General features: G+C 36.2%; 1 protein-coding gene across 5 annotated transcripts in view; it reads right to left on the minus strand.

Annotated features, from left to right (window-relative positions):
• Positions 1–6,036: 6,036 nt before the first annotated feature.
• Positions 6,037–15,831, minus strand: part of CDC7 (cell division cycle 7) — a 32,523-nt gene continuing 22,728 nt past the window's right edge. For 2 of the 5 annotated variants that reach the window (XM_032423952.1, XM_032423923.1), the window contains 6 exons: positions 15,178–15,430; positions 14,464–14,559; positions 13,500–13,678; positions 12,595–12,677; positions 10,229–10,378; positions 6,037–7,798 (listed from right to left, as the gene is read on the minus strand). In XM_032423952.1, coding sequence (XP_032279843.1) covers positions 7,404–7,798; positions 10,229–10,378; positions 12,595–12,677; positions 13,500–13,678; positions 14,464–14,559; positions 15,178–15,430 — 1,156 coding nt within the window. In that variant the 3' untranslated portion in view covers positions 6,037–7,403. The remainder of the gene's footprint in view (positions 7,799–10,228; positions 10,379–12,594; positions 12,678–13,499; positions 13,679–14,463; positions 14,560–15,177; positions 15,431–15,831) is intronic. The other 3 variants (XM_032423940.1, XM_032423931.1, XM_032423962.1) reach the window with 2 other exon arrangements.

Consider the following 15,831-nt stretch of genomic DNA (forward strand, 5'->3'; position numbering starts at 1 on the left):
GAGTTCCCCTTTCTCCACAACCTCTCCAACATTTGTTGTTTCTTTCCCTGTCCATTTTTGCCATTCTAACTGGTATAAGGAGGTATCTCAGTGTGGTTTTGATTTGAATTTTCCTGATGGCTAATGATGATGAACATTTTTTCATGTGTCTGTTAGCCATTTGTATGTCTTCTTTAGAGAAGTGTCTTTTCATATCTTCTGCCCATTTTGTGACTTGATTATTTGTTTTTTGGGTGTTGAGTTTGAGAAGTTCTTTATAGATCTTGGATACCAGCCCTTTATTTGTAGTGTCATTTGCAAATATCTTCTCCCATTCTGTGGGTTGCCTCTTTGTTTTGTTGACTGTTTCCTTTGCTGTGCAGAAGCTTTTTATCTTGATGAAGTCCCAAAAGTTCATTTTTGCTTTTGTTTCACTAGCTTTTGGAGATGTATCTTGAAAGAAGTTGCTGTGGCCGATGTCAAAGAGGTTGCTGCCTGTGTTCTCCTCTAGGATTTTGATGGATTCCTGTCTCACATTGAGGTCTTTCATCCGTTTTGAGTTTATCTTTGTGTATGGTGTTAGAGAATGGTTGAGTTTCATTCTTCTGCATGTGGCTGTCCAATTTTCCCAGCACCATTCATTGAAGAGACTGTCTTTTTTCCATTGCATGTTTTTTCCTGCTTTGTCGAAGATTATTTGACCATAGAGTTGAGGGTCCATATCTGGGTTCTCTATTCTGTTCCATTGGTCTATATGTCTGTTTTTGTGCCAGTACCATGCTCTCTTGGTGATCACTGCTTTGTAATACAGCTTGAAATCGGGCAACGTGATGCCCCCAGCTTTGTTTTTCTTTTTCAACATTTCCTTGGCGATTTGGGGTCTTTTCTGATTCCATACAAATTTTAGGATTGTTTGTTCCAGCACTTTGAAAAATGTCATTGGAATTTTGATCGGGATGGCATTGAAGGTATAGATTGCTCTGGGTAGCATAGACATTTTAACAATGTTTATTCTTCCAATCCACGAGCATGGAATATTTTTCCATCTTTTTTTGTCTTCAATTTCTTTCATGAGTGTTCTGTAGTTCCTAGAGTATAGATCCTGTACCTCTTTGGTTAGGTTTATTCTGAGGTATCTTATGGTTTTTGGTGCTATTGTAAATGGAATTGTTTCTCTAATTTCTCTTTCTACAGTTGAGTTCTTACTGTATAAGAAAGCGACTGATTTCTGTGCATTGATTTTGTATCCTGCCACATTACTGAATTGCTGGATGAGTTCTAGTAATTTGGGGGTGGAGTCTTTTGGGTTTTCCACATAAAGTATCATGTCGTCTGCGAAAAGGGAGAGTTTGACTTCTTCTTTGCCAATTTGAATACCTTTTATTTCTTTTTGTTGTCTGATTGCTGTGGCTAGGACTTCTAGTACTATGTTGAACAGTAGTGGCGAGACTGGGCATCCTTGACATTTTTAAAGCTAAAAAACTAGAACACATTTCTAACATTTTCACACTACTTCTAGTTGAGAGAGATTCTTAAAAATGCAATTTGGATGCAGAAATTTTGGGATTCACAGAACACATCAAGGACTGACAGTTTTGGACCTGAAGCAGTCTCAGGAAAATCAGAGATGAACAGGGTCCTACAGTATGAAAACGAATCACTTCTGCAAAGTATTATCAAGTGTGTATATAATGCTTTCCCATAGTACTTGATGCATACTTACAAGTCCTTAAATCGATTTGATTGTTATGGCACCTGGTACATTGTAGGAAGTAAAAACACAACTGTAATAATTATGAAATTTTTGCTCACTTGCCTCTTATACAAGGATGTGAAAGGTTATTCCAGACCGAATGTCCACCAGCTATTCTGTCTCCACTGAGGTCAAAGCAATGGGAATGGAACACCAGCAAAATGGAGTGGAGGGAAATTAGAACTGATACAGCTAGGATGGGGTGGGGAGTTGGGAAATCAGGAGAGGGAAAACAGTATAATCTTGTAGATGTTTAAAAATAAAACGGCTGGGGTGCGTTGGTGGCTCAGTCAGTTAAGCGTCAGACTCTTGATTTCGGGTGATCTTGGGGGTCCCGGGATCCCAGCCCTGTGTGGGGCTCAGCAGGGAGTCTGTTTCTCCCCTTTCCCCTGCTCATGCTCGCTCGCTCGCTCTCCCTCAAATAAATGAAATCTTTTAAAAAGAACAAAAGGGGCTGTCCTTAGGCTGGGATTGTCCTGGTAGGGTTTGGAAATACCTCCTGGTGTCAGGTTCCTAGTCAACCCCAAAGTTTTGACAATGTACTTGATTCTCTAATGTGGTAAGAAATGTGGGGGGACATAAAACAGTCTCTATCTTCCAGAAATTTATCATCTGGGTATCGGAAATCAGGAAATGATCATCTGGATTGATGAGGAAAGGTTTTGTAGAGGGAGGAATGTGACTTCTGACAGCCTACTAAGAGCACATTTGGGATATGCAGAGATGAGGGAGAGGCATTGCAGGTTATGGCAGCTGAAAGTCCACAGACCCCTTTAGGGCTCTTCAGAACCTAAAGCCTGACATCAAAATACTGCTTTCATTTAAATTACATTTTTGTTGGGGGTCGGCACAGTCTACTGAAAAGAGATAATGTAAAAAGGAATGAGGCATTTCATTTTTATGTTGCTCCCTATCAAATAAATTGCACCAAATTTAGGAAAATAGGCACCCGTATTAAGAGAGGTTTTTTGGCTTAATATCTTGCCAGAAAAGCAAATTAATTAAATTTGACTTTAATTAAATATATAAGCAAATTATATATTATAAAATATATTATATATATTATAAAATATAAAAGCAAATTATATTTATATTGACTTTAAATATATTTAATTATATAGAAAAAATGTAGGTTAAGGAATATATACAAAAATAAATATATTCACTTAAATACTTATTGAACACTTGCTCAATAAATGCCAGGCCTGGTTGTCACACTGCATAGGGACAAATAAGAAAGATACTTCCTCAAAACATACAACTAAGAGATGTAAGATGCTGGTGTTTATTTTTACACATAAAAGTGATAATGGGTTTCAATATTAGGAGTACACATTTCATATGGCCATTTATCTGTGGAGTTTCAAAATAAGAAATTAAAATGACAGGACACTCACAGAACACCAGGCATTCATTTCACAAACCTTGAGGGAAAAGTGTAAAGGAGCATTGCTAATACTTGTCCAAAGATTACTCATATATATATATACACATACATACAGTGGGGCTGGTTTTGTTTTTAATCAGAATATTTGCATGTAGGAAGACCAGCAACATGCCAGAAGAAATAAAGAAACTTCTGGGTAAAAAAGTATTAAAGTATCTAGAAAAATTTGGTGGTGGCTAGATTCCCCACCCCCTGCTCCTTTTGCTTATGGACAGAGCTAAAATAACAAAGTGAGGCTACACAGCCATACATCTGCTTCTGATTTACTGTCTTAATCTTGTCTGAGTTGGAGTCATTTCTAATCTTCAGAGAAGTTACAGAAGGAATTTATACAAAGGGTGAGTACATCATTAAATATACACCTATAAAAACACATCAATAGAATGTAGGTTAAGGAATATATACAAAAATTCTGATTAGAAAGAAATTATCAGGTGCTGGGGCGCCTGGGTGGCTCAGTCAGTTGAGCGCCCAACTCTTGATTTTGGCTCAGGTCATGATCTCAGTGTTGTGAGTCAAGCCCTAATTCGGGCTCTGCACTCTCCATGGAGTCTGCTTGGGTTTCTCTGCCTCTGCCCACTCACCCCCAACTCACGCATGCTCTCTAAATCTTAAAAAAAAAAAAACCTATCAGGTGGCTCTTCCATTTTCTGATTTGTGCCACTCATTCACCAGCTGATATGTTATTACTGATTTCAGGATCTCAAAAGCCCATCCCTTGGTTCATCTTGGTTTCTTACTAGAGGGAGTGACACTTGCCTTCTCTACATCTAGAATTAGAGATGAATCTGTAAGTTATTCTCTATTTTCCTTCATGAGATAGTATTAAATTTCCTAGTGCTAAACTGTTACTTTCCTTGAAGAATTGCTTCAGTAGGCTCCAAGATGGAATCCACTTAAGGGCTGAGATGGTGTGTTAAATTTAAAAGGGCATTTTGCATACAGTGCATGCTTAAATCAGAATTCTAAACCATTTACAACATGTTTTCTAGTCATCTTCCTTGCCTTATAAAAGCTATGTACACACTCCCCCAATAAGATTTTTGCTTAACCTTTTGAATTCCTTACCAGACCTTATTTTTTTTTTTTAAGATTTTGTCAGACATTATTTTAATTTTTTAAAAGCACTCAAAACAGTGGTCAAGGGCAATTCTTTTAATTCATTTTCTTCTATTAAGAAAAAAAACTGAGCAGGTCGCATTAAGCTTGAACTATTTTGACATCACTTTTCTGACTTCATTTTTATAATTTTCTCACCCAACCTGCAACTGCTTTCCTAAGATCAGAGCCTTTTCATTTCAGGTATCTAAAATGTCATTATTTAGTAAACATTTGCCTTAACACTGACCTTTGTGGTTACTTTGTTGAAAATCTTACTGTAATTTGACACAGCCTTAACTACTTCTGATTACTTATCTACTACATGGGTGATAACGTCCACCTTTCAAGAAAGGAAGATAGTTCAAACACAAAATTTGACAAAATTAGGAAATGGCAACCTCAGTTCTAAGAACAAAGGAAAAGATCTGAACGGGGAGTTGACAATTCTGCCTAGTGTTAGGTAGTGTTCTTTAAAGACCACAGACAGCACACACGATGTAGGCGGAAACAATACAGCTGCAGACACTGGCAGACAGCACTACCCGCCAAATTTGGCCACAGTTTCTCAAGATAAATAACTTTTCGGTGACGCGCAGGGCTGAAATTACATAAACAGCAGAAATTACTAAGACCTAAGCCTACATGTCTTGTGGGTTTCAAGATTTTATGCAATCAGTATTCTGACATCTGTAACACCATTTTGTTCCTAAAATGCTGATGCCAGAAACATGAGATTAATATCACTTGATGACTTTTGTTCAGATTTTGAAACAAACTAAGTTTAATTCTTTGGAATAATCATTCTTGAGCCACATTTTTATTTAGGTCATTAAGACAACCATAATCATCTCCATATAAGGAAAAGTTTCATTAAAAATGCTACAGAGCTGCAGCCTGTTTCGAAAACCAATACTTGAAGCTTGTTATATTAATAGTTCTAAATGTCTAAGGCTTATTAAATGAAAACACCCTTAACAGTTTTATCTCAAGAGTCTGAGCAGTAAGAATTTTAAAAAGCTGACAATGAAAAATAGCTGAATATTCTGGGAACTTCCATAATAATAGGAAATGGCATTAACTAGTTACCTTCTTCATCTTTCCCTAAAAATGACTATTTTGACTAATTAAAATCTTTTAGACTGATAATATGCCATTATTTAGAAGGCTGAAAAACTTGAATATGCGTATGGAAGCGCCTAATTTATATAGCACCCAACATTCTCTAGTGGGATTGAAATTCCCTGAGAACTAATTTACACCACTGGATGGCTTTTAACACAGTGGCTCCCTTTACCTCCCACCTCCCCTTGCATATCAGCCAAGTTCTCTTCTGTGATATTAATAAAAACTTGAAACAACAACCCTGAATATTAAACTTTCTTCGAGAACATCTCCTGCCCTGTACTTTTGGTAGTTAAATTTTTCTTTCTGTTAATTTTCTTAGAATATGTTAACTTGATTGTGAAATCACACCGTGAACTTTTTTTTTAGCTAAGACTTCTGATTACTGAGATGACTTACTGCTTTACTATCTGCTTATAAATTTCCTATAGATGAGGTCAATGAGCACCTTTCTATAACAAAAATCTGCTTCCATCTTTCACATACTAGTTGAGCCAGGTCAATTTTTGTTAATCTACTGCCTACTATTTGCTGGAGAGAGCATTCATCAATCTCAGAAGGAAAATATTTCCAGTGATCAATACTTTTTTTTTTTAAAGGGTATTTTTCAAATGAGTAGTCAGACATAAAAAATATAAAAGAATAACTTTATTAAACATATAAATTCAAGAACATTCAAGTTTTGTTGTTTTTAAAGATTACAGTATGAGAAAACAGAGCACATCAGCAGTAGTGGTTTCTGTATATACTATACTTACCTAACAGAGTAGGTAGACATACTGTCTTGAATGCACAAAATAACAATGTATGTTTTATATCCCTAGGCTGTTTCTATACTCTATCCCTACTAAATGGGAAACTTCTCAGCAGATCCATACCCCTAGACTTACCTCCCACAGAAAGAGTTTGATATATTGTCAATGATATTTATCATTTTGGAATGTAGTAATATATAAGCCTCCATCTCTGGTCCTCTTCTACTTTACCCACTTCTCTCTCTCTTCCCAACACACCCAAGACTCTAGTAATCAACCTTCTCTGAGCAGGACCAATTTAGTTATAACAGGATATAGAGATCCTGATGACACTATGCAGAGGAAAAAAATCTCCAACAATATTCTCAAGGTTGTATTTATTTTTCCTTTTAGCCAGCTACCTAATTACACCTAAGACGGCGAGAAAAAGAAAACCATTTTGGACTATCAGTATTCACCTTGGCTCTGCAGCTTCCCTTTAAACAACCAGTGTACGCAGTGAGTTCCCAACTGTAAACACATGCAATATTTAACAAAGACCCAGAAACTTTGTGGAAAGCACCATATTATTTCCAGGGAGAATGTGTTAGGTGGGGAAAGAGAAAGTGGAAAAATCAAGAGAGAAACCATTAAGAAAAACATGGCAATTCACACAAAATATGCTTTAACAAAATACTTTGAAAAATGGATAAATTCAATTTTAAGTGATATTACCCCCAACATTTTCTCATTAATTGTTTTAGTGTTCGGAAGTATAATATATGTCTCTAGAAGAGGAAATGATCTCCTTTACCTACAGAATGGTTAGAACCAGCACCAGGTTGAGTTTTCCAGAAGTACACATAGCTCACAGTTTAAAGAAACCAGTAACATCTTTTGACTCATTTAGTCCTGATCACATCCATTAATTTTAAGACTTACACCTGAAACTCCTATGTACTAGGCTGAAACAGCTTCTTTTTCTGTGTATGGCAGTGACAAGTAATTAGGGAAGCTAAAGATCTGATTTTATTTGGGTAGATCTAACTCAAAGATCACATAGTTAGCCCAAAGAACTATCCCAGGCATTTTAAGTAATCTTAATCCATATTTTAGAATCTGCCAAAGAGCAAATACTAAAATTTTAAAATAAATTATTCATCCTGCTTGCCCTGGTCTCCAATCAAGAAGTTACAGCTATTACAAAGAACTCCTTTTCACCCCATCTCATAACACAAAACATCAAACATTACATGACGAACGATAATCACAAGTTCGTATCCTTAAAAAAAGGGTGCAACAAAGCCTCTTCTGCTGTTATTCTTGAAGCTGGATTTAGATCTAGAAGTTTATCAAGCAGGTCGTAAGCTTCATCAGGTACCTCATTCCAGCCTTCTAAATTGGTAGTATCCGTATTCAAACTACCCCCACAGCCATTACTGTCCCCTTTATACAAGGAATTCCCTGAGTGCTGTGCTTGAGGTGTTTGTATAAGGTGAGAAGCTTTATGGTCAATCTTCTCTGAAAAAGTTGGGTCACGGGAAGCAAGCCCCTGTATATCACTTGTTAATTTGGGAGTCTTAGAATCGATACCTCTGAGCTTCTCGCAGAGTTTTCTCAAGTCTTGTGCTGGGACTTCTTTGCTACACAATATTGATTTGCCTAAAAAGGAAAAAATACATGTATTTTCTATTATCTGAATATATCAGAAGCCTCTCTCATAAGAATCATGCAAGTCCAACCATGCACTTTGTGGATATATTTACACTGTGTGTGAGAGCACCACATGCTCATATTTAAGTTCTGTTTTGTACTACATAGTAGTAAGTAGAAATCACATAAACAGGCAGTAGTGTATTATCTTGGCCTTATATTTCCTTATTAAACAGAAATGTGGGGGCGCCTGGGTGGCTCGGTCGGTTAAGATGGGACTTCAGCTCAGGTCATGATCTTAGGGTCCTGGGATTGAGCCCCATGTGGGGTTCCCTGCTCAGCTGGAGTCTGCCTGAAATTCTCTTCCTCTGCCCCTCCCCCCACTCTCTCTCAAATAAATAAATCTTTAAAAAAATATTTTGTTACAGACCATGTCAGGCATTTGTTTTAGCTCAAGGTTTTTCTGAATTTCTTTGACAGAACTCAACAAGTACTTGATGACAATCCACAGTGGGGCCAGCTCTATGAGTTGAGGACAGTGAGGTAAGTTATGCACAATAGAAGTAAAAGTACTCCCACTGCTAATCCCAAGCAAGTCATTTCTTTGGGTCTTAAAGGAGAACTGTGACTACTGCAGTTTTGAGTCCTTCTGTATTCAGCCCAAAGTTACAGTAAGATTTGACTGAAACAGCTGCAGAAGTCCTACTAATAAAACTGAGACAAGTACTACGTGGCATTATTATTTTTCTAATATGAGAACAAGCATTACAATGATAAACCTTTAAAAGCCCTTGCCTGCTATCCTGACACTTACCCTAGAGTGTTTTTGTGTCGCATGTTGTGCTTCCATTGTTGATCCTCATTATAACTTTGACTACAGATAGGGGAGATTTAAGCTCTTCAACAAAATGTTTTGGTGTTCACTCTCTGATAAACTTCATAAAGTTCTCAGGAAGTTATTCAACAGCAGATGAAAAGTTTTCTCAATCAGGAATGTCTAAGAATATAATTTCCAAGGTCTCAATCTTGCCTTCCATTTATTGTCACTTTCCCTTTGTATGTGTGTACTATTTCACCGTATTACCTCAGATAAAATTTTCTTACAGTAGGTGCAAGAAAGCTACAAGTTGTGGACTGACTTTGATGCAGAAACACTTTTTGGTAAGCCTCTATCACAAAGCTTTCTTCACAACCACCACCAAGTTTTTCTGATGGGATTAGACTGTAGCAGTGGTGTCTACGTAAGGGGCAATCATTTTTGCAGGGGTTCTTTGAAGTTGTTCTTGGTCAAAATCACTTGATTTTTCAAACAAGCCTGGACCTTCCTATCTATCATATTTTTCTGAATCTTATTTTCCAGGAAGGAGTGGGGTGAGAAAGTTCCTCAGATAATTTTGATCTGGACCCCTGATGGAAGACCCACTGATCCTGGGGCTGGGCACAAAGCAGCCCAGCTACTTTTGAAGTGGGCTGCCTGAAATTTTGTGCCACACGGGTGTTCTGTATCATGTGGTAGCATGCTGACTCAATCACAGGCACCCACTTTGGAAAATATTAACTATAATTGTATATGGAGAATAAATACAAGGTGAGCATTTGATTTCAAGTCATTGGCCAGAACAAGGCTGAGCTAATTCTCAGGTGCCCTATGAAGTACACTGCATATCCCAGTCTTGGAAGTGTAAGAATTTGGATAGCTAAGGAGATGATTTCCCATGTCCAATATATGCTTACAATAATAACTCCATCAGCAAAGGTGTTCTGTTCATTTCTCCTCTTGCTACCCTAACCCTAAGGAATCTAACAACTAACACATATTTTATTAACTGTTTATTGTTAGTATAGACTAAGATCACTTAAGGCAGGCCCAAGAACACCTGATGCTTAATAAATATATAATAAATTAAAACATACTATTAAAAATATATAATAAAGTCAAACCATAACTACAGGGAGTTATTCCTTATTCTTTTAAGATTATAAAGTTGAATTTTAATCTAAATATTTAAATAGCACTTTGTGGGGCGCCTGGGTGGCTCAGTTGGTTAAGCGACTGCCTTCGGCTCGGGTCATGATCCTGGAGTCCCGGGATCAAGTTCCGCATTGGGCTCCCTGCTGAACAGGGAGCCTGCTTCTCCCTCTGACCCTCCCCCCTCTCATGCTCTCTCTATCTCATTCTCTCTCAAATAAATAAATGAAATCTTTAAAAAAAAAAAAAATAGCACTTTGTGCTTGGTAAGATTAAATGATTATATAGAAGAAAAGTGATAATTTTCTTACACAATGCAATTAATTTTAGAGCAAGAGAAATTTTGTACCTAACATCAGAGAATTTTACGAACACAAAATATGTTTATTTGTAAAGAGAATTTCATAATAATTTGATTTATAGGAGATAATAAAGGCATTTGTTTTGTTCTAGAAAATAAAACTGCTTACCAAAAGTTTTAGCAGCTTGGATAGTTTCCCTGGATCCACGAATTGTCATAATTTGAGCCAAAGCAGTTAAATCATCACTTGCTTTATAAAATGGATATCGCCCACTAAGCAAAGAAAGGAATATGACACCTGCAGACCACATGTCAATTGCTGTAACAGAAAACAAACTTTAAAAAAAATCCCAAATCTGTAATTTTATCACCAGTAGTCAGTTTATATCAATGTTACATCCATAGTTCTCAACTTTCGCTGTGCAAATTATCTTGATCCTTACAAAAATTCTGATGCCCAGGCCCACTCCCTCAAAGATTCTAACTTAATTGTTCTGGAGTATGGCTCAGGCATCAGTATTTTTTTTAAGTTCCTCAGATGCTATAATGTGATATCAGGACTGAGAAACCCTGGTCCAACATTCTTAATACAAAATACAATGTCTTCTTTCTTAAGCAACATGTGAGTAAGTTTAAAGCATATTTCATCATTAGAAAACAATAAGTAGATATGTATTTTATAAGATCAAAAGAAATCAAAAATAGCTATGTGGGAAAAATCTGGATGCTCCTCAAGAATTACCCACCATAGTGAAAGTGGTTTATTTTAGTGAAAAGTACTGAACATCAGAAGCTTTTCTTCTGCCAGGTACTAACCCTAACTTCTGCTATAGAAACTTTAATCTCTAGAATTCTGGGAATTAACATTAAGACCAGCCCAGGCTCACGTTAAGAAACTATTTTTTTCTTTTAGGGACATCTCTCCTAATTGTTGACCTCCTAGTAAGTCCAAGTTATTTGCTCTCTATTCCCTTGGCTTTTGTATCACCTGCCTTTCTTCGTTCCCTCTGTACATCTGCTTCCTCCTTCGACATTCTCTCCAAGCCTTAAGGCTGAGGTTCCCCAGAGTTCCAACCTCTTCTTCCCCTGTATACTCTCCCTGATTGGATCCATCTACCTCATGGCTTTAACGATCTTTTCTGTACTGATGGCATTCAACTGTGTTTCCAGCCCGGACTTCCCTGAGCTTGACTTTTATTCTGTTGGACATCTCTGTGTCTCACAAATATCTCAAGCCAATTATGCCCCAATCCACCTTATCTTTCCTTGTAAACCAGTTTATTCTCCACCTTTGTGAATGATACCCATTCAAGTCCCCTAAGCTAGAAATCTGATAAACATCCCGGGTGCCTTTTCCTTCACCATCCCAAACCCAAATCCCACATCCAATTATCTACCAAGTTCTACCTTTCCAATCCTTCACCTTTCTGTTCATTCCTATTAATGATGCCCTCATTCAGGCTTTCAGCATCTCTCACTTGGACCACTGTAAGCCACCACTCTCCAAAACCTATCCACTCTGTATACCTGCCAGAATGATCCAGTTAGAACATAATTAATACCATGTCTTTCCCTTGAATAACTTTCCAACACTTACAGGATACAGTCCAAGCTGTTTAACATGTGTGATTTGACTTGTCTACCTATTATCAGGTTTATTTCTCACCATTCCTTCACTTCCATCTTACATTCTAGCAACACTAAACTTACTGTTTCCTATATGACTAGACCATTCTGTTTCTTGAGATCCTCTGCTCATTTATCAATGCCAACCACCCACTCCAATTTACATCTCTTCTCAGAGGTTCCCTCTTCTGTAAATTTCCTTCCATATTCCCTTCAGGTAAGAATAGTTAGGTATCCCTAAAATACCTTGTGTAAAGATTTATAACCATCCTTAACAGGTTATTAATTATTATTTGGACAGTAAGCAGATACTTTCATTTTTTTGTATCATTAGCAAGTTAGAATATACACAATGGGTGAATGTATTTCTTTGAAGTCCATAATCCAAGCAAATGGTAGGATTCATTTACTCAAGACTTTTCCTGGGTTTTGGCTCCATGATAACTTTTGTAGATTATAAACCTTTTCCTTTTTTAAAACTCTTGAATGCTACTATATTATTTTCACAATAACAAAAAATAATTTTAATCACACACACAAGCGCATCACAGAAGACTTTTGGGGTACTGGGCAAACAGATAAAATGCTGCCAAGTCTCAAGTTAGCAAAGACTACTAAACACAATTTTTCTTCCAAAACAAAATTCCTGGCAAAAATCATCTTGTAAATAGATAAGCAAGATGTAATCTATAGGAAAAAATTTGTTACCAAAAAAAAAAAAGGCAACACTAGAAGAAATTTTCATTAATAGCATGATCTCAAAAATGGGACTGCCACACTGCTAGAACCACTTATATAATTTATTAAAAGCAGAAAAACACTAATATTAGTAAAACATAAAGATCATAAAATAAAATATACCTGGGATAACCAATTCTAATTGAGTTCTGTATTTGTAGTGCAACATACCTGTAGTTTGATTGGGGCACTTTGTCAAAACCTCTGGTGCTCTGAATCCCGGTGTACCTGCCCTAGGGGCAACCTGTTGCCGCCTTATGATGATGAAATAAGATTTTTCTAGTTATGTTAAAGTTTATTTAAAACCAAAATAACATTTATTGATCTATTTCACAGTAAATTCTGCCTTGATATCTATATAAATAAAAGTTATTTGTAAAGCAAAAGATAATCCAGTGTGACGAAAATCCTAGATTTTGTTTCTACTGGTCCCTTCCCCCTCTACCCCACAAATAACCAGGCCATATTCCAGAAAAATTTTAAGGTAACTTCCAGGTATAAAAATAGGTAGTAGATGATAAGGACCCTAACAGAAAAATGTAATACAACAGAACTGAATACAACAGAATTCAGAGGTATAAAAATTCATTTCTGTTTGGAGTGATATCAGAAAGTTTCTGATATACTTATTCTCATACATTTGGGTTAGGAGAGATTCATGAAAGCTCATGCAACTTTTGAAAGAAACGGAGGAATTTATGGGGCTAAGAGTAGGAAGTGGGAGTGAGAGAGACACTCTATTATTTGGTTCTGGTTATTCTACATAGGTGGGAATAAAGAAAGAAAAGATTAAATCAGCAAACAAAATGTGTGATTCTAAGGTTCCAAAAAAACTACCCCTACCCCCACCAAAATTATTTGCATATAAGAGCAAATGTGTTTTTCAAAGAGCATATAAATGTCAAATGAACAATACATGACAATAGTTATCATTTGCTCTTCAAGGTACCTCTCCCGACATCAGCGTGTGTTGTTTCTTTCCTCACACTAAATCAATTACCCACCAAAATCATTGCAATTTCTAATCTTGTCTGGCAGCATGCTGGTGATTTTATAGCACCATCAAAACACATTACCTTGAAAGGCAAATACTGCAAACTTTATCTGTTGCATAACAGTCACAGGTCAGGCTAGCTGGGCAAGAACTGGCAGTTTTCCTCATCACACCACTATTCATAACTTTTGTAGAAATAGCCTTCTTTTTTGTTGCTAACTTTCTAGATAGTACATCCCCAGTCTTTGACTGCTTCATAAGCTGTAAAAGAAAAGTCATATTTCCTATTTTCATGATATTTAACATGATACCTTCAAATGCTAGTATGGCAAAATGTTAACAGTAGAAACATAACTTTTAAAACTGCCGAATGTGCTGTTGGATTTTAAGTAAACAGTTGTCTATTAAAATATTTTAGATCTTTTTAGGTTTTCCTGTTGAATAAACATTTTAAAATTTACTAAATAGTCCTCAATTGGTAAATACTTGACTTACACTTTATCAGAACTTTTCCTGATTTATGTTACGAAAGTATAACATAGTTACGTTCTAGTGTCTAACTCCATTTCAGAACTGTAAACTGCACAATTACATTGGCTAAAATCAGAGTTTTAATTTGTTGCTCATGCTATCTAGCTGTTACAGGATATCATAAGTCAATTTAAAACCATTTAACATTGATTACAATTTCGTAAACTTTACAAACATCTTTACACTATCACCTGTGTGTCAGAAATGTGTTAGTTATTAGGAGCTCACATTCTAGCCAATGAGAGAAAAGGCCTTAATGTTCTAAATGTTCCTTTAGAAAAGAGCAACAACAGTCAGCTAACCAAAAATGATGAAAAATTCCACCAGAAAAGTTCAGGAAAAAAAACTGGAGAAAATAAAAGTGTTGACAAGATGCTCAAAGCAGTTAATACCGTCTGCCACAGCAAAACTCTACTTTTAAAAACTTAGTGATAATAAATACTAATCTACCAATCCCTAAATTCTCTTCACTGTACGACTGACTGATGATTGCACTATTAAGCTACATTACTTACTTTCACTGCAGGGCTCTCATGTGAAATGGAGCTGTGTATATTGAAATTTCTTTCTCCAAAAACAGAGCGCTGGACAGAAAGGCCTACAGATCCCTCCTACAATACCAACAAAAACAAGGAAAATAAGGATTATATCTGTAACACTTTCTGCCAGCCGTACTCTGCCAGTTTTGAAAGAGTTAAGTGACATGAAACAAAAACAGCTGCATCCAAGTCATTTTCAGGCACCAAAACACTTCTGTGAAAGGAGAGAATAGTCTAGACAGAACTCTTAACACCCATACAATGTTAATCATAATCCACAAATAATATATAACTAAAGAATTTAAAAACCACCTGCATGGATGTTACATTTTTGCTGTGCAGCTAAAATGGAGATAGACACTTCAGAATTTTTCCCCTATAACTAATGTTTTCTTTTAAAAAGGATAATTAATCTGAACTTTAGAACATGCAGGGAAAATTTGTTATTTTCCATATTTGTTACATAACGTAATGACAGAGACATTGTAAATCTACCAAGTAATTTCAGTTTTGAAGTGGTAAAACAATCCATTATAAATCTTAGTGGAACCTAATCCATTTGATGTGTAACAAATGTAAAAATAATTTTTTTAATTGCAAGTATTATCCTAGTATTATATCTCCCTCTGTTGGATGAGGAAGTACATTTCTAAAACCTTATTAGTATTTAAGAAATAAAAGAGATAGAACCTTTGCATCTTTTCCTTGTTTAATCTGACTTTGTGCATTTGTGTAGGGCCTTTTAACAGAAGTTTTCATGGTGGACTGCTGATCCAGCTCCTTAGGTGCTGCTGGGCCACTCAATGAAATCTTGTTTCCTGTGATTACATGGGATTTATTTTGTGAACAACTTTCCTGCTGAGCTTCAGACTGGACAAATTTGAGAAGCTCTATTTTCGTATCATGGGTTCCTTGGGCCAAACCAAAGTCTACCAATGCATACCTAAGACAGACAAAAGTAAGCATTTTACTTCTTTGTAACAACTAAAGCTTAATAACATCATAATACGCTCAAGTCATATTCATACAAAAAGTTAATTCTTTACGGGATCAATTAAGAATTTATAACATTCTTGAAAAAAGACAAAAAAATGAGTTTATAGACAAGGTAATGATTTAGTAGCTAACTAGGCTTGAAAATTAAGAAATGATACATCCCATACACACACAAAAATCTTTCTGCCCTTTCTCCAATGGCTTGTGCTAACAGGGCAGACAAGGACTGCAGGATAGAAGCCCAATCCTTTGTTCTCTTACGATGGCAGAGATGGCATCACAGTAGATAATTTTTAATTAAACAAGCTTAAAAAATTTAAAATCATGTGTTTAAAATTTGATTTAATT

Source organism: Phoca vitulina, unplaced genomic scaffold, assembly GCF_004348235.1.
Source record: "Phoca vitulina isolate PV1807 unplaced genomic scaffold, GSC_HSeal_1.0 scaffold2, whole genome shotgun sequence".
Classification (NCBI taxonomy): domain Eukaryota; kingdom Metazoa; phylum Chordata; class Mammalia; order Carnivora; family Phocidae; genus Phoca; species Phoca vitulina.